At 40.3% G+C, this 22,647-nt stretch overlaps 1 protein-coding gene across 1 annotated transcript; it reads right to left on the reverse strand.

The window, feature by feature from the left end:
* Positions 1-5,482: 5,482 nt before the first annotated feature.
* Positions 5,483-22,230, reverse strand: LOC109902391 (CTD small phosphatase-like protein 3). Its single transcript, XM_020498702.2, has 11 exons — positions 21,333-22,230; positions 13,264-13,393; positions 13,034-13,168; positions 12,165-12,276; positions 10,395-10,506; positions 10,178-10,264; positions 9,963-10,025; positions 8,173-8,252; positions 7,823-7,949; positions 7,627-7,722; positions 5,483-6,480 (listed from the first exon to the last, which is right to left on the reverse strand). Exons 1-11 carry the CDS (start codon positions 21,432-21,434, stop codon positions 6,415-6,417), a joined length of 1,110 nt encoding a protein of 369 aa, XP_020354291.1. The 5' UTR covers positions 21,435-22,230; the 3' UTR covers positions 5,483-6,414.
* Positions 22,231-22,647: the final 417 nt, after the last annotated feature.

Raw genomic sequence — 22,647 nt, forward strand, 5'->3', positions numbered from 1 at the left:
GCCGGTCATCCGGGGAGAGCCTTAGCTGCATTCAAAGACCCAGCGCAGAACTGGCACATCGCACCAATCAGCATAGCTAGAGGGAGAGTAATGCAGTGTAAAAAGGCCTTAGGTTTTCAAATTCGAATACTAAGAGACCTAACACAAAACACCTAATGGTCTGTTTAAATTCTGTCTGGCATTATGTGTCTTCAGTATCCTTTCCCATCAGTCTTTCATAATATCTTCCGTTCCTGCTTGACCGCCAATAGGTGAAGGGATTAGTTTTCACCATGTTGTTTTCATCAGTCAGGTCCTTTCAGTGGAAATTAGGAAAGTAATGAAAACTATTAGGACACAGCCCAGGTGACTGGAGAACTAGTTACCGTCATCTTTTCTATTTTAGTTTAAGCTATTTATAAGGAGAGGGAGGAAATTGCCAGTGATCCAGTATGGTTAAAAGTGTTGACAATTAAAGACTAAGCCTTTGACAGACAGATTATGAGGTATTTGGAGAGACTTCTAAAATGGCATATATTGTTAAAATGGATTGCTCCAACTAAATAAGTAGGTTTGTAAAGCTCAGTATACAGGCACAGTTGTTTCAGTCTAACATGAAACAATGATTCAGACATACCCAACAAGATGGGTACTGCAGCTACAGAACAGCAGCAAAGTGTGAAAGTGAGGCAGCTGACCATGTCAGGGCAGTCTGGGGCATCTATGGGAATGTAGAAATAGAGTGCATAGAGACTCCCCGCAGCAAACAGAAGGGAGACCAGGACTGAGCACACAACAGGAACGTGGCCTCTGGCAGCATCTACAGCAGCAGCAGAACGGTACCATGCCTGCCACCTCTGGGACAGCCTCACATAGTCAACTCTAGGCCCTCCGGTGGCAAGCCGAGCAACGGTTGGCCTTCATCAATGGTGGACACCAGATTGTTGGATTCTGGACTCAATCTCTTTGTGTCTGTGTCATTGGCAATGTCTCTCAGAGAGGCTGACTTTGGAGTGCTGATGCAGTTTTCCACCGGGTCTTCCAAATTGTGCACTGTAACAATCAGAGTGGAATAGTTCCATCCTGAACTTCCTCTTCCTCCTCATGTGGTCTTTGCTCTGCCGTGAAGCCCTTGCTGGGTTGCTGGTGGCAGGAATCAAGCTCTATACAAAACTGCCACCATGTCAATGTTGTGAATAAATAATAATGAATGACACTAAATCTGTTTAATTAGTTGCACTCAAATTAAAAACTAGTTTGTTTATCACTTATGGACAAGTTGATTGGCTGGCAAGGCTTCCAGAGAGAGGTGAGAACCTGTAACAGAGTGTGGAGTAGAGCTCCTCCACTGAAGATTCAGGACTGTCCGACACTGGTGCCAAGGAGATCTGTGTGTCCAAGTTGAGGAACGGGAGAATGACAGCCTGGCAAGATCAATGTCCTGCAGTTGATTGATGATGTCACCGATTGATTCCTTGCCATGTTCTGGCTTGGTGGCTTGACGCCTTGTCAGAGTCGTACAGCCTAGAGAGCAAACAGCAGATAGGCAACTTCACATTTAGTATGTAATCCCTACAATAAAACCTGACAAGTAATATCAGTCATGTTGATATTGCTTGCTTTTCCTCATGGTTTTCTGCCCTTAACCGTGTTCTGAACACCTCCAAAACAAAGGTAATGTGGTTTGGTAAGAAGAATTCCCCTCTCCCCACAGGTGTGATTACTGCCTCTGAGGGTTTAGAGCTTGAGCTAGTCAATCAAGTACTTGAGAGTATGGCTAGATGGCACACTGTCCTTCTCTCAGCACATATCAAAGCTGCAGGCTAAAGTCAAATCTAGACTTGGTTTCCTCTATCACATCAGCTGCCAAACTAACTGATTAGATGACCATCCTACCCATGCTAAATTACGGAGACGTAATTTATCGACGTAATTTATAGATCGGCAGTTAAGGGTGCTCTCCAGCGGCTAGATGTTCTTTACCATTTGGCCATCAGATTTGCCACCAATGCTCCTTATAGGACACATCACTGCACTCTATACTCCTCTGTAAACTGGTCATCTCTGTATACCCGTCGCAAGACCCACTGGTTGATGCTTATTTAGAAAACCCTCTTAGGCTCCACTCCCCCCTATCTGAGATATCTACTACAGCCCTCGTTCTCCACATACAACACCCATTTAAAAAAAAACATAACCTTTATTTAACTAGGCAAGTCAGTTAGGAGCAAATTCTTATTTACAATGACGGCCTACACTGGCCAAACCCGGACGACGCTGGGCCAATTGTGTGCCGCCCTATGGGACTCCCAATCACGATACAGCCTGGATTCAAACCTGGGCATCTGTAATGACGCCTCTAGCACTGAGATACAGTGCCTTAGACCGCTGCGCCACTCGGGAGTCCGAGTGTTCTATTCTGCCAGTCACATTCTGTTAAAGGTCCCCAAAGCACACACATCCCTGGGTCGCTCTTCTGTTCAGTTCGCTGCAGCTAGCGACTGGAACGAGCTGCAACAAACACTCAAACTGGATAGTTATCTCAATCTCTGCATTCAAATACTCAATCATGGACACTTGCTGACAGCTGTGTCTGCTTTGCGTGATGTATTATTGTCTCTACCTTCTTGCCCTTTGCGTTGTTGTCTGTGCCCAATAATGCTTGTATCATGTTTTGTGCTGCTACCATGTTGTCATGTAGTGTTGTCATGTGTTGCAGCCTTGCTATGTTGTTGTTTTATAAGTCTCTCTTTATGTGGTGTTGTCTCTCTGGTCGTGATGTGTTTTTTTCCTATATTTTTTGACATTTTATTATTTTTAATCCCAACGCTCTGACCCCACAGGAGGCTTTTTGGTAGGCCATCATTGTGAATAAGAATTTGTTCTTAGTTAAATAAAGGTTCAAATGGTCTGCTCCATTCGCGCCAGTCTGCATTATGAACATCTGGGCCATTTTTCCAAAATGATGTGTATTTGACCTATTGGCTAGGATTGATAGCATACAAATACACTGCTAAAAAAAAATTAAGGGAACACTTAAACAACACAATGTAACAACACAAGTCAATCACACTTCTGTGAAATCAAACTGTCCACTTAGGAAGCAACACTGATTGACAATAAATTTCACATGCTGTTGTGCAAATGGAATAGACAACAGGTGGAAATTATAGGCAATTAGCAAGACACCCCCAATAAAGGAGGGGTTCTGCAGGTGGGGACCACAGACCACTTCTCAGTTCCTATGCTTCCTGGCTGATGTTTTGGTCACTTTTGAATGCTGGCGGTGCTTTCACTCTAATGGCGGCATGAGACGGAGGATACAACCCACACAAGTGGCTCAGGTAGTGCAGCTCATCCAGGATGACACATCAATGTGAGCTGTGGTTAGAAGGTTTGCTGTGTCTGTCAGTGTAGTGTCCAGAGCATGGAGGCGCTACCAGGAGACAGGCCAGTACATCAGGAGACGTGGAGGAGTCCGTAGGAGGGCAACAACCCAGCAGCAGGACCACTACCTCCACCTTTGTGCAAGGAGGAGCAGGAGGAGCACTGCCAGAGCCCTGCAAAATTACCTCCAGCAGGCCACAAATGTGCATGTGTCTGCTCAAACGGTCAGAAACAGACTCCATGAGGGTGGTATGAGCCCCCGACGTCCACAGGTGGGGGTTGTGCTTACAGCCCAACACCGTGCAGGACGTTTGGCATTTGCCAGAGAACACCAAGATTGGCAAATTTGCCACTGGCGCCCTGTGCTCTTCACAGATGAAAGCAGGTTCACGCTGAGCACATGTGACAGACGTGACAGTCTGGAGATGCCGTGGAGAACGTTCTGCTGCCCTGCAACATCCTCCAGCATGACCGGTTTGGCGGTGGGTCATGGTGTGGGGTGGCATTTCTTTGGGGGGCCGCACAGCCCTCCATGTGCTCGCCAGAGGTAGCATGACTGCCATTAGGTACAGAGATGAGATCCTCAGACCCCTTGTGATACCATATGCTGGTGCGGTTGGCCCTGGGTTCCTCCTAATGCAAGACAATGCTAGACCTCATGTGGCTGGAGTGTGTCAGCAGTTCCTGCAAGAGGAAGGCATTGATGCTATGGACTGGCCTGCCCGTTCCCCAGACCTGAATCCAATTGAGCACATCTGGGACATCATGTCTCACTCCATCCACCACAGACTGTCCAGGAGTTGGCGGATGCTTTACTCCTGAGGAGATCCCTCAGGAGACCATCCGCCACCTCATCAGGAGCATGCCCAGGCGTTGTAAGGAGGTCATACAGGCACGTGGAGGCCACACACACACTGCTGAGCCTCATTTTGACTTGTTTTAAGAACATTACATCAAAGTTGGATCAGCCTGTAGTGTGGTTTTCCACTTTCATTTAGAGTGTGACTCCAAATCCAGACCTCCATTGGTTGATAAATTTGATTTCCATTGATAATTTGTGATTTTGTTGTCAGCACATTCAACTATGTAAAGAAAAAAGTATTTAATAAGAATATTTCATTCATTCAGATCTAGGATGTTATTTTAGTGTTCCCTTTATTTTTTTGAGCAGTGTATAATAAGTAGAACGAACTCATCACTGACTTGAATGAAGACTCCTGTTCTATTCATTATATTTACAGTATATGCATTTAATCCTAACAAACAGGCAAAATCCAGATTGATAATTTTTGAAAATAAGCCCAGCGGATTACATTTGGAATCTGAGACATGTAATAAACCAAACAAGTCACGAGTATGGTACATTAAACAAACAAAATACAGATTTACTACGTAAACTATAATAACCGTTGTGTAGATTTTGAAAAGTTGGTAAACAGGCATCGAATTGAACCCATACAGAATTTGTATGTAAGAAGAAATGTGCATTTGCCGTTCATTTGCATGTGAATTGTCTATTGATCAATAGTACATAAATCTAATACTCCAGTTTCAAATTACAAGAGGAGCAATATAAAAAGACTCATTTGTCTGATTGACCACTACTCAATGTTTAGTTTATAAATAGTACAGAGCAGTCCAAATATCCATACAACAGAATGTACAGCGAATGTGCTGCCCACACGTATTGTTATATTAAATTATGCTAAGAAAAAACGTTACATACTTTCGAGGGATGCAGAATTACTGTTGTTTAAATGTATTCCTTCCATCCAACTTGGTTTTTTCCCTTTCCCCCGACTTTTGTCTTACGGCACAATGAACTTCTCATTCAAATTTCAAGAAAAATTGTTTTGTAAGGTTCAGCCACCGCCCACCATAGACTGTCATAGGATCGCGATGCCGCACATACACTTTCTCCGTACCATGTCACACAGACCATATGTAGCAAATACATCAAAAGCGTAGCCTATACACCAGGGGGTTTGGGGGCTCTGTTGTGTCCAGATCGAAAACAAATCTTACTTCAATCTTAATAGAAAGTCACCAGCAGGTGATCAATCAAATAAAAACATTCTGGAATGCACACCGCTCCACCCAGAGATTTAAAAACAAATCAGTTATTTCAACTTTATTTTTATTTGCAAGCATGTAGGTTTCCAAGACATTCTGAAATGAACCTACCCAGACCTTTGTGTCGACAGAAAAGTGACCATGTGCCAACCCCTGAGCGACCGATTTGTGAAGTATGTTGAAACTTAAGGTAAGAGAATAGGGAAACCAACAATAGCCGTCTTTGGGTTCTAACCGCATGTGGGTGGGGGGGGGGAACGGAGTAGAATTTCACAGTAGCTTTGGCAAGACCGTCCGTTGAAAGGAGGGATATGTTCAAGTTTGACAAGTTAGTTCTTAAAATTAATATTTCTAGGTCAATACAATGTCAGAATTACATATAAATATACATTTCACAGATTAGTACAAAAAAAACATTCAAATAGGCTAACCATGAACGTAATAGGTTGGGAGTAGATGCGTGACATTTCTGCAGTGTAGGCCTACTAAAAAAGGCATTCAAAGGGAGACGATATGCGCGTAAAAATTCCCAGAATTATCCAAACAGAAGACTAAATCATGACATTTCTCAAATAAAACCTGAAAAATACCATTATGGTTTAAATGGTTTGTTAGTTACAGAAACTGCTCTGGCTTTTGTTGAGGTGATACATACTCTTGATTATTTTAGTGACAATATGTAGATCACTTTTAAAAAGCTATTTTGTCAATAAATTAGCATGATTAAGTATAAACATTTGAAGTTGCTATTTCAAGTGGTTTCATTTTTTTTTTTTACTATTAGGAATGTTTTGCTCTGCAGAGTGATATTGTGTGGAAACGTATCCCAACTGTACATGTTTGAAATTAACAAACTACATCAGTAACCTACTGGTCATTCAGGGATAATACAGAAGGGCTAGGATAGTACACAAAGATCCAGTTCATGTTCACAATTAAACACATTCCAGGATAAGGATGATCAGAAGCCTTTTCTCAATCCTCAGAGAGCAATCTGTGAAAGTGGTCCGTCCTCCTCTTCAGTACTTCCCGGAAATCATCCTACAGAAAAATTGTGATTTCAAATTAGTAAACATCAACTATTTCTTTGGTAGGTCAATTGCTGGTGATGTTTCTTGTGGAATACAAGTGGTCTTGAATGACATTTCCAAACATAAGACAAGTTTGACTTGTGGTAATTTTGTAAAAGACTGGCTAAGTGTTTAGAGATTGACTCAAGGTTTGTTCCTCTGCTTTCTCTACAACCAAGGGAACATGTTTTTCACAAGGATCCCATTGTATACCCACTTCCCGAATTAGAGCTCTGTAGCATGTGACGTTTGTTTGGTCTTCTAGGATTAAATCCAGTTTGACAAGTATACTGAACATAAATAAATGCAACATGAAACGATTTCAACAATCCTACTGAGTTTATACATAGAAATCATTCAATTGAAATATATTCATTAGGCCCTAATCTATGGATTTTACATGACTGGGCAGGGGTGCAACCATGGATGGGCATAGGCTCAATCAATCAGAATGAGTTTTCCCCCACAACAGACAGAAATATTCCTAATTTTCATCAACGGTCCAGGTGGCTGGTCTCAGACAATCGCACAGCTGAAGAAGCCAAATGGAGATCCGGGACTGGCCTGGTTACACGTGGTTTGCGGTTGGACTTAATACCATATTCTCTCAAAATACGTTGGAGACGGCTTATGGTAGAGCAATGAACATTCAATTCTATGGCAACAGCTCTGGTGGACATTCATGCAGTCAGCATGCCAATTGCACACTCCTTCAAAACTTGAGACATCTGTGGCATTGTGTTGTGAGAAAATTGCACATTTTAGAGTGACCTTTTATTGTCCCCAGCACAAGGTGCACCTGTGTAATGATCATGCTGTTTAATCAGCTTCTTGATATGCCACACCTGTCCGGTAGATGTATTATCCTATCAAAAGGAGAAATGCTCACTAACAGGGATGTAAACAATCTTGTGCACAACATTTGAGAGAAATAAGCTTTTTGTGCATATGGAAAATGTATTATTTCATGAAACCAACACTTTACATGTTGGGTTAATATTGTTGTTCAGTATAGGTAGCAAATTATGGAAATGTAAAGATTTCTTTAAAAAGACAATACCCAAAATAAAAATACTTATGCCCTGTGAGGTGGGATACCAAATCATTGTCAACTTACCGCTCCTGACAGTCTCACAAGACACGGGATGAGCTTCTGAAGTTCTTTGTCATCGTCATTTCCAGACCAGCTTTTGATGGGAAGCACATTCATCAGCTGCAGAAATAAAGTAGGAAGTTAAGTTTATTAAAACCACTCTGCACCCAAAAAAACAAATAATTGTATAATTAAGTAAATAACATCACAGCAAATGTACATGGTAGGGGTACGTGTGTGGAGCGTTGTCCAAAACCACTGTCTTAGCAAGGTCCCTCTCAAGTACACCCAAGTCCTTGACATAGTGCCCCAGAACACAGGTACAGTTCTGTTGATACAAACGGTGTCTATAAAAAAAAAAAGATTAAAAAAAAGAAGAGATGCACATTTCAAGTACATCCAAATATCAACTGAAATATGGTTCTCAAATCATTCAAAATCAGATGATATTGTCAGCCTGTCTCTGGTAAACAAAACTCTGCAGCTGCAATATCTCTAAAGCAATACAGTAAAACAAGTATGGCTAAAATAACAGACAGCCACACAAGTTACAATGTTAACTTCTCATACCGAAAAAGCCTTCTCTTTGGGTCCAAGATGTCCAGGATTTTCTCTGCATATTCTTTCTTCGCAGATGTATAAACAAACATCTGAAAACAAACACATTTGATATATTTAATAAAATGTCCTTAACCCCCTTGAGTTGGTCCATGCCCCTGCAAAAATCAATTAGCATAATACAAAAATCCCTATACAAATCCATCAGTTTAAACCAGATGTTTTTTTTTGTTACATTGAATGCATCTCAATCCAACACATCTGTGGTGAAATGTGACAGAGCTACAGTGGTGTTTGCCAGACCATGAGACATCCCGATAATTGGTCACCTCACAAAATCGTCTGTAGCGTCCAAACAGTTTGGCCTACAAACTATTATGACCCCTCTATGGAAAGACGACTCTCACGAACACGATGGTGTTCAGAAAGTATTCAGACGCCTAGACTTTCTCCACATTCTAAAATTGATTATATTGTTCCCCCCCTTATCAATCTACACACACACACACACACACACACACACACACACACACACACACACACACACACACACACATATATATATATATAAAAACAGATATCACATTTACATAAGTACTCAGACCCTTTACTCAGTACTTTGTTGAAGCACCGTTGGCAATGATTACAGTCTTGAGTCTTCTTGGGTATGACTACAAGCTTGGCACACCTGTATTTGGGGAGTTTCTCCCATTTTCTTCTGCAGACCCTCTCAAGCTATGTCAGGTTGGATGGGGAGCATTGCTGCACAGCTATTTTCAGGTCTCTCCAGAGGACATTCCGAGAATTTACCCAAAGCCACTGCTGCATTTTACTGGCTGTGTGCTTAGGGTCGTTGTCCTGTTGGAAGGTGAACCTTTGCTCAAGTATGACTTCCTGAGCACTCTGTAGCAGGTTCTCATCAACGATCTCCCTGTACATTGCTCTGTTCAGCTTTTCCTTGATCCTGACTAGTCTTCCAGTCCCTGCTGCTGAAAAACATCCCCACAGCATGATGCTGCCAACACCATTCTTCACCGAAAGGGCTGGTGCAAGGTTTCCTCCGGGCATGACACTTGGCATTCAGCCCAAAGAGTTCAATCTTGGTTTCATTAGACCAGAGAATCTTTTTTCTCATGGTCTGAATCCTTTAGGTGCCTTTCGGCAAAGTCCAAGCAGGCTGTTATGTGCCATTTACTGAGGAGTGGCTTCCATCTGGCCACTCTACCATAATGGCCTGATTGGTTGTCCTTCTGGAAGGTTCTCCCATCTCCACAGAGGAACTCTTGAGCTCTGTTAGAGTGAACATCGGGTTCTTGGTCACCTCCCTGACAAAGGTCCTTCCCCCCCGATTGAGTTGGAACTACCAAAACCTATTTTCATTTAATAATGGAGGCAACTGTGACCTTAAAATGCTGCAAAATGTCATCTTGTCTCAGAGCTCTACTGACAATTCCTTTGACCGCATGGCTTGGTTTTTGCTCTGACATGCACTGTCAACTGTGGGACTTTATAGACAGGTGTGTGCCTTTCCAAAGCATTTCCAATCAATTGAATTTACCACAGGTGGACTCCAATCACATTGTATTTACATCTTAAGGATGATCAATGGAAACAGGATGCACCGGAGGTCCATTTCAAATCTCACACCAAATGTTTTGAATACTTATTTACATAAGGTATGTTTTTTAAAACATTTGCAAAAAAAATTCTAAACCTAACAAAATGGGGAAAAAGTCAATGGGTCTGAATACTTTATATATATAGCACACATAAGAACTTAGCAATCAAGCCTAGGAGCATACCTCAAAATGTTTTGTCATGGCTTCCAGAAATTCTTTCACATGTGGTCGTAGAATCACGTAGACCTATTGAGTTAAGAGAAGATATTACAATCTTCTCTGTTAATGTCATTATAAAACAGGCATTCATTCTATTTTTTTTTTTTATTGTTTTTTTTTTTTAAATAACCTCAACACCAGTCATTACAAGTCTAGAAGGAACTGGTTGATGCACTCACCTTGTACGGATTGTCCTGGAAACATGTGCGGAAGGTATACTCTGCATCCTCAATCACATTCAGAGAGCTGTACATGAGTGTTTCATCCTAGAACACAGAAATAATTCCAAACAATTGGTACCACAGTGTTTGATTTAACACATAAAATAAATATTCATATAAAATCAGGTAAATGCTTTGTTTAGTCACTGAACTCAACGTTAAACCCAACACTCACCAGATCTAAAACTAGCGTAGCTTGGGGAGTACTCCTCGTCTTAGGTGGAATGTCTCTTATGCAGGGTTTGGATTGCTGGCACTTGGATGGAATGTTCTTCATGAAAGAGAAGCTGAAGACAACAACGCAACAGATTCAAATTACTTTCAGGACAAGGGAGTGAGTCCTCCAGAACCACGGACAATGGGAAAGCGATTCTGGGCAGTGGATTATTTCAGAGGTGCATCACAAAGCAGGAACTATTAAGTCGATCAGGCTGGCCAGCTAACTTGTAAGTTATTTGATACCATTTTGGTGGTTTGTTGGTAACTCTTTGATCCTGCATTTTAATATAACCCCATAGGTGATTCAACTCAATAAGTAGACTTGGTTTTAATAATATGTTATGACGTGCAGAAGGGATGCACCAATATTTTTTTCTGATACAGATAACCGATATTTTAAATTTTAGCGGCCTTTTAAGCACTCGAGTAAAGTTAAATAGTTAACACACACATGGACGCAGTGGTCTAAGGCACTGCATCTCAGTGCAAGAGGCGTCACTACAGTCCCTGGTTCGAATCCAGGCCATCACATCCGGCCGTGATTGGGAGTCCCATAGGGCGGCGCACAATTGGCCCAGCGTCGTCCAGGTTTGGCCCGGGAAGGCAGTCATTGTAAATAAGAATTTGTTCTTAACTGTCTTGCCTAGTTAAAATAAAAGGTCACACACACCAAAAAGTTATTTTATTGCCATTTACTAAATGTCCCCAATTACCAGTAAAACAATCAAAACCTATTTCTTTCACTTACTTGCTGTTTCATTGTTCATTTGTTCAGTCGTTTCATTCTCAACCAGGATTTCATCATACATGTCAAGCAGTGAAGTTTCAGCTGTCTGTCTATGGCCTCTCTTCCTCGGTGCGCACTGTCACTGTGTCCATTTCCATCTTGTCCAGTTGTGTATGTAACATTTCACGTAAACTCTGCTTCTTGTCTGCGTCAACGTAGCGGTCCTTGTACTTAGCATCGAGCATGGTGGCAACACAGTAAAAAGGCTCAGAGAGAATACCACCGAATCGCTTGTTCACAGCCTTCAGTACTTTTGTAAGTTTTAACCCCACGGTCTGTGTCGGCAGTTTTGTTGAGCAGGCGTTTCAATGCCATGACAGAGGGTATCACGTCTGCTGCAGACACAGTTAATTAGCTTATTTCTCAAGTCAGTGCGATTGGTGATAGGAGTGTGTTCATGTTTCCAAGTTTCAAACATGTTCTCAAATGCCATTGAAATGGCGGCAGCAGTAAGAGAACTAGCACATTCTTGAGCATGGAATATGGCTTGCCTCAGTACGTAATCCTCGTCGACCCACTGTGCTGTCAGACTCAGCATGCTCATGGGGCTGACATCACTGGTCAAAATGTCAGTCGTGACGCCCATAGCAAGTAGCATAATGAATTCCATTATTTTGACGTTAATGGATTTTTCCTGAGTTGTCTCGCTGAAATGTTCTTACTCTTTCAAATGACTGCTCAACCTGAACTTATTAAGTTGTTGGAAGTGTGCACTTAGTATTTTTCTGCTTTTGTTCTGTGTAGCGCTGTATTCTTCATGGCGTCATTATGTCATCTACCTATGTTATTCACATCAGCTTTGACATCGGTTTTTGTAATTTTTAAGCTAATATCAGCCGATTCCGATATGCTCACCGATATATTGTGCATCCCTAGAGTGCAGCCCTATAATTGTATTCCACAGCACCAAGAACACAATATAAAAATGGCATAACTCACGGGCTGAAAGTGTCATTGCAGTCCTCATCTCCAGCGAGAAGGCTAATGGAACCATAGCCAAACACACATTGCTCTGGGCTCATCACATCACCACTGCTGGGGGTTCTCACATCTGAATAGGAAAAAACTGCCTTGATTAAAATGAATAGGACTCATTCACCCTGGTATATGACTAGACCAATTAAGATGTTACTGTGCTGACCTCATCCACTCTTGCCTCAAGAATCACAGAATGACATGCATGTTTGATAAACAATGCAAGTCCTTGCTAGCCTATACAGTAGTTTGTTAATTTGAAACTGACAAATGACAGTTTCTCTGTAAACAAAAAGGGCTACCCAATGGACCCAGGAAAGTGCCAAATCATGATGGCCTATTCTCCAAGACAAAAAAAGTATGTTCTGCTTTACACAAAACATTTCTATCCGAACGCTGTGAAAAACTGCACACCCATGTACTAGCCTCTGGTCTTTCAGGCAGACTATCCCACCTGCATACAAAAGCTAACACACACTCGTATGCTTACCTAATAAATCAAATCTAATTTTGTCACATGCACTGAATACAACAGGTGTACTTTACCGTAAAATGCTTACTAACAAGCCCTTAACCAACAATGCAGTTCAAGAAATCGAGTTAAGAAAATATTTACTAGTGTTTTTTTTATATTATTATCCAAAAGTAACAAGAAAATTACATAACAACGAGGCTATATACAGGGGGTACTTGTACAGAGTCAATGTGCGAGGGTAGTGACTATGCATAGATAATAAACAGCTAGTAGCAGCAGTATAAAAACACTTTTGGTCCTCGACTTGGCGCTCCGGTACCGCTTGTGTGGAAGTATGCAATTTTGAGCCTATACTTACTTTCCTTGGTAGGAGTGAGGAAACGGACAACGGGGGAGTAGATATTTCGCACAGTGGAATTGAGGGGAAAGGAGGGGTTTAGCTCCGACAACACCCGGTGATGGCGCACATTAACGGGGGTCTTGAAGTCCAGATCTAGAAATGTATACAGAATGATTCAGTCAGTATTGAGTTGGCATTTTGAAATAAATGTCAATAGAGCAATTGTATTCACCAAAATTAACAGGTACCTTCTCTTTCTTCATAGTCTGGGGCTGCCACCCTTTTCCTCCCACGCCCTTGTACAAGAGGGCGCTTTGTAGAGGTGGGGATATCATCAGAGTAGAGTGACTGGTCGTATAGCTGTTGTACCTCTTCATCCTACACACAGAAAATATAATTTTGACAACAGTATGAAAAAGTAGCCAAAAGTTCTCATCAAAAGGATCAGAATGCCCCCCTACACCTAAATGACGTAGAGAGCAGAGACTTACCGATTGACGGCCAAGTTAGCTACCAAAGCCTGCTAATTTTAGCCCTACTAGCCTGCATTAGGTTAGCCCTACCAACCTGCATGAGTAAGCCAGTTGCTATCAACACCTAGCTTACAGCTACATTAAACTAAACTAAATTTTTGAAAATACATAAACACCATCTAACCAGTTAGCCAGCAAGCCTAGCCTGGCCAGCCGCTCAGCCTAGCCACCCAGCCAGCCTAGCTAGCCACCTAGCCTAGCTAGAGAACAACCACAGACAGGATTAGTTATTAATATATTTGGAAAAAACTAGGCAGGAACCCACAGAACACAAAAAATGCCAGCAGATAAAGTAGAGAAATCGACATACTGATTGACTTCGCTACCAAAGTCAAAGAGCCAAGGAGAAGCAGCTAGCTTACCAATAGGATATAGTAATATAGGTTACAGGCTTCACATTCACGCTGTCAGAATATCATTCCCCAACCCTGCCTTCCACTGGTTATATTAAGCCATCAAAGTCCTCCAGGGTGAAATTTATTTTTGTAGGGTACAAAAATGTGGTTCTGTTTGTAAATGTACATTTGTGTATATGAAATTTGTCCCAAAGAATAATTAAATTAATTAATACAAATGTTTCAGCTTAATTCTATTGTATGTAAAGAATCCAAACAGTACATCTCTCCACAAGTGTAAAATCTTCATTAATGTGTTCAATTATAAACCGACTGATGTCTTGCCAGTTTTCTTACATGCATACAATGCCAAAAAAGATGCAACACTGTTTCTGGGTGGTCATTACAAAAGGAGCAATTTGAGTTTGTTTTCCTTAAACTTCTTCATATAGTGGTTGGCAGGATAATATTTATGAATAATTTTAAAGGAAACTTCCTTAATTTTGTTAACAAGTAGGTATGTGTGTGGCAACATCCAAACTTGTTTCCAACAGATATAATCAATAAATCCATTCCAATAAGGCATGACATAAGGTATAGATACAACATCCTGCTGAAACAAGGTTTGTATCGCTCTGTTGTTGAATGGACCAAAAGAGAAACAAATCTTTCCTTCTGATGAATCAACAGTCAATAGAAGGTAGGCTCTGAGGGTCAGGTCATGACACGTTCCTGAATAACATAGCAACACCAGAGGGAATGGCATCTAAAACAATTGCAAAATCTTTAGGTGTTACAGGGACCTTGTAAAGTGATAAGAATTCTTTATAACTGAGTAAAAGACCCCCTGCATTTACCAGTTGGCTCACCAATAGGATATTATTTCGGAACCAATATTCTAAAAACTGTATTTTTATACAATATATATATTCAGATTATTCCATATATAATATCTGTGTGGAGAAAAATTGTGTTTATAAATTTAGGACCATGACAAGAAAACCTGCTGATGAAAAGTAGAAAGTTGCACTGGAACTTTGTCAATATTATAATTGCAAAACATGAAATTAAGGCCACCAAAAGTAGAGAAGACATGATGAGGAATAAAATTCCAGATAGAAGTGAGTCTTCTTAGGAATTGTTTTATCCAATTGGTCTTAAAAGTATTATTTAAAGTAGTAAAGTCCATAAAATTCAGTCCACCATTCTCATAAGTGTTCATTACAACAGTTTTCCTCATGTAATGGGTACGGTTTCTCCACAGAAAGTTGAAAAGCATCTGGTCTATCTCCTTGCTTATTTTACTGTCAAGATATAAAGATAAGAGCACCATATGCTAGTCTAGAGATACCGTCGGCCTTGGTTATTAGGACTCTACCCTTTAAAGATAAGTCCTTCTGTAGCCATTGATTTAGCTTCTTCTGTTTTTTTTTTTTTTTAATAAGAGGGTTAAAATTTAGTAAGCCTCTAGACTTCTGATCCTTTGTAATGGTTATGCCTGAATATGTAAGTTCTTCTTTTACTGGAATACCATAATATGAAGGTGTCACAATCTTTGACAGCTATGAGTTCACATTTATTAATGTTAAGATATAGACCAGACGCTTTGGAAAATGATTGTATCACATTGATCGATATGGGAATTTGGTTATCAGAAAAAGTGTAGTATCAGCCAGCTGGCTTATAATAATTTCTTTACCAGCTATGGAAATAGCTTGTACAGGACTATTATTTAAAGAATTTGCAAGAAGTTTGGTGATTAATAAAAACCGGTACGGCGAGATAGAGAGGAATTAGGCAAGGTTGTCCTAACCTTTTATGGCTGCAGGGGCAGTATTGACTAGCTTGGATGAAAAGGTGCCCATTGTACAGCCAGCTCCTCAGTCTCAGTTGCTAATATATGCATATTATTATTAGTATTGGATAGAAAACACTAAAGTTTCCAAAACTGTCAAAATATTGTCTGTGGGTATAACAGAACTGATATTGCAGGCGAAACCCGGAGGAAAATCAAAGCAGGAAGTGGCTTCTGTTTTGAAAACTCCATGTTCCATAGCCTCCCATTGCTGGATTTAAAGGGATATGAACCAGATTCCTTTTCCTATCGCTTCCTCAAGGTGTCAGTCTTCAGACATAGTTTCAGGCTTTTATTTTGAAAAATGAGCCAGAAAGATAACATCACGTCAAGTGGTCACATGAGTTTTGCTCGCGCAACAGTTTGGATACGTATTGCTTTTCCCTCTCCTACTGTGAAAGACATTTGCAGTTGACATATTATCAATTATATATTTTAAAAACAACCTGAGGATTGATTATAAAAAACATTTGACATGTTTCTGTGGACATTATGGAAACTGTTTGGAATTTGTCTGCGTTGTCGTGACCGCTCTTTCCTGTGGATTTCTGAACATAACGCGCCAAACAAACGGAGGTATTTTGGATATAAAAAATCTTTATGGAACAAAAGGAACATTTGTGTAACTGTGAGTCTATTGAGTGAAAACATCTGAAGATCAAAGGTAAACGATTAATTTGATTGCTTTTCTGATTTGTGACCAAGCTACTTAATGCTAAGTGTACATAAGGTTTTGTCGTGCGATCGATACATTTACAAACGCTTGGATTGCTTTCGCTGTAAAGCATAATTTCAAAATCTGACCCGACAGGTGGATTAACAAAAGGCTAAGCTGTGTTTTCCTATATTGCACTTGTGATTTCATGAATATAAATATTTATAGTAATATTTATTGAATGTAGCGCTATGCTATTCCGTGGTTGTTGATGACACTTAGTGGGATTGCAGCCATAACAAGTTAACTCAAATCTGGGTGAGATGCCATATTTCAATTTGATAGAGCTGTTACCATTTGCATAGAGAGTCTTAATAGCCTTACAGAAAAATTCCCCAACACCAAGTCTCAAGGGAGTGGAAGAGAAACCAATGCTCTACTGTGTCAAATGCTTTATAAAAATCTTTTAAAAAATAATATGAAGCTATCCTCAGTTATTAGGTCTGAGCAGTCAAGTATGTCTAATACTAGTCTGACATTGTTAGAAATATGTCTGTTCCTCATGACGCCAGACTGTGTTTCATCAATGATTGCATCCAGGACTTCTTTAATTCTTTTTGCAAGTAGTAAGGCTAATTAAGAAGACAAATTGGATGCCAGTTATCAATGAGCAGCACTTCTTTTTTAGGATTAGGTATTAGTGTTATTAACTTCCCTTATAATGAGTTAGAGGTTATCACCTTCTCCTCCTCAGCTCTTCTGGTCTTAGCAAGATTACTACCATATTTTCTAAGGTATTTGGACACCTCAAATTTAAAGAGCTCCCAGTTCTTGCAATAAGATTTTTCTTCACAAGCCCTTTCCCAAAAGTGTGAGAGCAGATCTTTAACCTCAAATGTAACTATATCATTATTTAATAATGAGCTATTTAGCTTCCAGTAGGATGCTCTACCAAGGTTAGTATCAGGGGTAAATATTTTGATATCAATGTAAATAGCCCTATGGTCTGTGAGGGGAGTAGTACAAATATTTGTAGTAACACACTCACTATCAATACATTTGGATATAAGCCAAAAATCTATTCTGGATTGTCTGGAACCTGTTTTGTTACTCCAAGTGAATGATCTGTCGGCCGGAAACCGCTCTCTCTCTCCATATATCAGTAAGATCAAACTTTTCCATAAAAAGTATTAAACCCAAATTCTGATTGGTTGGCCTACCTCGGGGCCATTTATCAGTTGAATTATCTATTGTAATGTTAACGTCTGCGCACGGAACCCGGTAGCGCGATGAAATTCGACAACATACGGTGATCGCTACAGAAATAGTAATATTAAACATTCATGAAAATACAAGTGTCTCATGTTTCGAAAGCCTAGAATCTTGCTAATCCAACTGCGGTCAGATTTAAAAAAAGGATTTACTGCGAAAGAATACGATGCGATTATCTGAGGATAGAGCCCCATAAAAAAATAACTATTTCAACCAGCACAGGCGTAACAAAATCAAACTGCAATAAAATAAATCTTCCTCTGTTTGCAATCCCAATGCTCATTGTTACACAAGGAATGGTCTTTTGTTTGATAAAAAGCCACTTTTATAGCCTAACACAAAACATTTTGTGAACCGCTTGTGTCGTGAATTCGTCTCATTCCATTTGATGACACATTCGAGGTAAATACACACAAAACGTGACTTGTCCAGTCATGTTTGGTTTCATTGCAATCAACTGCTTTGTTTGGTATTAGTGTTATTGGTTGTGTTACAACTGGTTTGTAACACAACCAAACCTGATGGGTCATTTCGCGGGTCATTGTGCACCAATGATTTGCCCGTTGTTTCTCTGATTGACTGTATTTTAACCAAATGACCACTGATCGTCTCAAAATCTAGCTGGATAGATAGCCAATGAGCTGAGGTAAACGGCAATATGTAATGTTTAGGTGTTGGAAGACCAACCCATGTAGTAAACTCCGGCGTAAAGAGGTTCATTCGCAATTGACGATTCATACCGGAAGGAGCAAAGCATGTTGCGCACAGCATTGTTTTGGTAAAGCGCATATTTGCCCTCATGTTTTTCACTGAAATTGAACCCATCATCCGATCTGAATGGTTGTTTTGTCTTGTTCATTTTAAAGATGATGAAACAACAATAAAAGAAAAACACATGTTTTTTTTAATTGTATTATCTAAACAGTGTTATATTCTCCTACACTCAATTCACATTTACAAACTCCAGAGTGTTTTCTTTCAAATGGTACTAAGAATATGCATATCCTTGGTTCTGTGCCTGAGCTACAGGCAGTTTATTTTACCTTTATTTAACTAGGCAAGTCAGTTAAGAACAAATTCTTATTTTCAATGACGGTGGGTTAATTGCCTGTTCAGGGGCAGAACGACAGATTTGTACCTCGTCAGCTCGGGGGTTTGAACTTGCAACCTTCTGGTTACTAGTCCAACGCTCTAACCACTAGGCTACCCTGCCACCCCGGGGTAGCCTAGTATGTCTTCAGGTGGAAATTGAAAAAAGGTAGGGGGTAGCTGAGGCTAATTAGTCCCTTAATATCAATAATAACAAATTGGGAAATTTAGACAAATATATACTTCATTGGTTCTCTATAGATTCAAGCAACTCATCATTCCGAGTGTAGAATATTTGGTCATGTTTGGTGTTGTACCCATAGAAGTTTACAGTAATGAGCGTAATGTCATTGTAACTGATCACAAGACAAATAAAGTGACCAAAGGGGTCACATTCCAAGTGTAGAATATTACCAAAGGTATTTTTCATTGTAGTGACACCAGCAGAGCGTTCAGATCCATGGGAAAGCCAAATATCGTTGCCCCACTGTTACTTCCATAAGATGGCATCAGCCAAAATTGAGTGAGACTCTTGAAAAAAAAAGCAAAAATCTGTTTGAATTTGCAAATAAAAATAAGGTATTGCGCTTCACATTGTTTCGTAAACCCCTAGCATTAAGAGAAACTATAGACAAAGACAACATAACAAAGATTATATAAAAGTATAAACTGTAGTAGGATGAGTCAAAGACGTAGGAGCAGTGAACGTAAACGATAAGGAACCGAGTTCTGCACCATTTAAGTCAATTTAAAGTGAAAATAGCTTATTCCATAACCTTTGAGCTAGACGTTATCTGGCTTTGAAATTCAACTGAAAATTATGTTCAAGACCAAACCAAGGGTTCTTGTAGTAAGAGAGACTAAAAACCATCTTTAGTGTAATCAGGAACAATTCTGAGAAATAAAACAAATAATAATTTAAATAAAAGGGTACCTACTATTTTAAGTGCATATGAAAGCTGATCATAAAATAATTGAATAAAATATGTTTCACATAAAAGGTTCCTAAGACCTTTTTTGGAAATAAGTATTAATAACTAAATAGAGCAATAGCTGTGTAGACCTGTATGTCCTTTAAAACAGTATCTTAGTTACGGTATACATAAAAAAAAAATAAAGCTTTCAATCTTCTTCGTAAGTTTGTAAACAAAATGAGGTCTTCTGGTCATACAAGAACAAACTAATAAATTGAAATACCTGAGTATTCCTGAAAAATAGTCACCTGATGCTTGTTAGGTAAACATAAGGAAAATGAGAATACCATGGCTGAAACCATCAACCTGTTCCTTCTAGTGAGATTTTAGGGAGGAATATGGATTTCTGAACCGTTGAAGCCTCGTCCTCCGACGAAGTAAGCAGCCTTTCCCTCATTTCGTGCTATCTTGATCGTTGGCCACAACGTGTTCCTTCTTTCTAGGTCCTCCGGGCTGAGATGCTCGGCGAAACGCATATCATGGCTCTGAAGGAAGGCGTTCTTCCTAGCAGCTTTCCAGACAGCATCCCTGTTGAATCTGGCAGTGAAGAGGATGATGATACCGCTAGGTCTTGAATCGTTTTGCTGTTGCTTCTTGCCGAGGCGATGCACAACGTTGATGGTATCACCAACTTTGTTCTTCTTTGCAGGCAAAACTTCTTGGCAGATACGGATAGCCTTCTCCACTTCTGGCAAGCCGTAGAGTCTCAGGTTCCATTTTCTTGTGTATTGTTCAAGATCAGTGATACGTCACCACATGCAAACTCCACAGTCTTTTTCAAGCCTTCGATAACCATGGTGTTCACGCCTACCATTTTCTCAATGGCGTCACACCTGGAGTTGATGAGTAAGGAGAGGGTAGCCACGATGTCAGAGTTCATGTTGGGTTTTTTTGGAGGGTGGAGGTTTGCAAGGAGTAACCGGTAAAGAGAGGAATTCGTCATCTTCAACTGTGGAGTTTGATATTATCCATAGGCCAAGCGTAGTTATGGCAGTTGTCTATAAGCACGTTTCTCTCTTGTGGATTAGCAATAGAACGGCTAACTTCTGCCTTTTTTTGTCACTTTGCATGGACATGCCGAAATAAATGATCCAATTATCATTCCAGTCACAGGAAAGGTCTTATATCTTGAACAAATAAAAATAGTAATGACTAAACGTTTTTATTTTTTTTCACAATCTTTCTGAAGTTTGGTACGGAGCTCCGTTAAAAAAAGCGTCTGTTCAAAACGCCATCTTGGCACCATCTCAATTGTTTTGCTTTTCGAATTGTACAAACATACCTAGGGGTCGTCACAAGTTACCACAGCCAAAGACTAAACCCACCTATTTCTACAATCTCTCATAATAATCTGACTATAAACCTTAACCACACTGCCAACCTTATTAATAACCTTAAATGAAGACCAAAAATAGTGTTTTCATAAATCTTTACGATATAACCTATTTGACAACCATTAGCTAGCTAACGTTAAACCAGTTAGCTATCAAGCTCCTATGCCAGTTAGCTACTGTAGTTTGTTCGCCAACGATAGTGCGTAACACGCATTTCGAAGTTCTCATATTAAGCCAAGCAATTTTGGCAAAACAAGTTTCTCGACTTACCTTCTGAGTTACGTTCCGCGCCTCTCTCTTTGAGTTCCACCGACCGTTAAACCGTGCTGATGAAGGGTCAGCAATACTTCGAGACCGAAGTCTCATCTTCATGAACTGAAATGTGTTGTGTAGCTACACAAACATTACTCGTTATACAGCTCGTGAAAATAATCATGGGTCTACTCAAAATGTCGATAGGAAAACCAGTTCCTGTTTGTGATTGTCTGTCGTCTCCCATTCGTTCTTGTGCCGTATTTTTTTTTATCTACCGGAAAGGTTCACACAAAGAGAGTACAGTAGGAAGATAGGCAGAAACTGCTTCTCCGATAGAAATCCCCGATCACGTTTGTAGGCGATGTTGTTTATCTAAACTCATGCGCAGAATAGGTTATCGGGTCTAACGGTCGTCTCTCGCCGAACTGTGCATGTAAAGGCCGGAAAATCAAAGGCACTTTGTCGATATAAAATATATTTTTTAATACAAGATTGGAGTATTAACATGTTCAACTACTTAAGACATTTGCTCGAATCTAGGTTGTGCCTTTACATTTCTAGAAAATTAAAAACTAAGGAAGAATTGTTCACTTCTCTCATTGACTTCTCAATCTCCAAACCCTGACCTGGTCTGCTTGTTGTTTTACAAGCGTTCCCGGAAGTCTTGCGATGTTGCGCCTCTGTGTTTAGAAACTCTGTTGTTTACAGCTGCTGTGGGATACCCTTTTCATGCTACTTCGATACGAAGTGATTTTCGCTACCCCTAACCCCCTTCTTGACATTAACCTCAGTCTCCTAACCTGCTACGAAAAAGTCACTTCACTATCGAAAAGAGTGTTTCCCCTATGGAAAGAGAACCTATGACACAACTTCCGCTTTTGGATGTTAACAAGGCGACACTCAGAGATAATAGAGAACACATCATGGATATAACCCTTTTTAGCATGGGCATGGCCATTGAGGACTTCCACCATGCTTCTGCCATTTTAAAGTAGTCAACTAGGTGGGGATTCCAATGGATTGTAGCCTCAATGGTGCTGCCCATGCCGTCACAGACACTATAATGGCACTGATATAAAGATTAATACTTTATCTTATGGCGACACTCCTAATGTAGCAAGCATAAAATAAATGCCTGAATCTTCTATTTCGCTTGAGGGTCTATGCTAGTCACTCAATGGGATATCCTTCCGCCTGGCGGCAGGATGAGTTGAGATATTAATATCAGAGTAATTCCATGCCAAGGGTGTGATGCGCATGCCCCCACCCCCTGTAAATACCTGGGAGTGTAGCATCACTTCCTCTTTTCATCCCTCAGCTACGCAGGTGA

This window comes from Oncorhynchus kisutch, linkage group LG13 (assembly GCF_002021735.2).
Source record: "Oncorhynchus kisutch isolate 150728-3 linkage group LG13, Okis_V2, whole genome shotgun sequence".
NCBI lineage: Eukaryota > Metazoa > Chordata > Actinopteri > Salmoniformes > Salmonidae > Oncorhynchus > Oncorhynchus kisutch.

What these genes read in the sequence shown, in the direction of transcription:
- LOC109902391 (XM_020498702.2), bottom strand. Translation starts at nt 21,434, where the DNA reads ATGAAGATGAGACTTCGGTCTCGAAGTATTGCTGACCCTTCATCAGCA. An exon ending in TCCAGGACAATCCGTACAAG is followed by an intron (nt 10,026 to 10,177) that starts GTGAGTGCATCA and finishes TTAACTCAATAG; the next exon opens with GTCTACGTGATTCTACGACC. An exon ending in CACACACGTACCCCTACCAT is followed by an intron (nt 7,723 to 7,822) that starts GTACATTTGCTG and finishes TTATTTCTGCAG; the next exon opens with CTGATGAATGTGCTTCCCAT.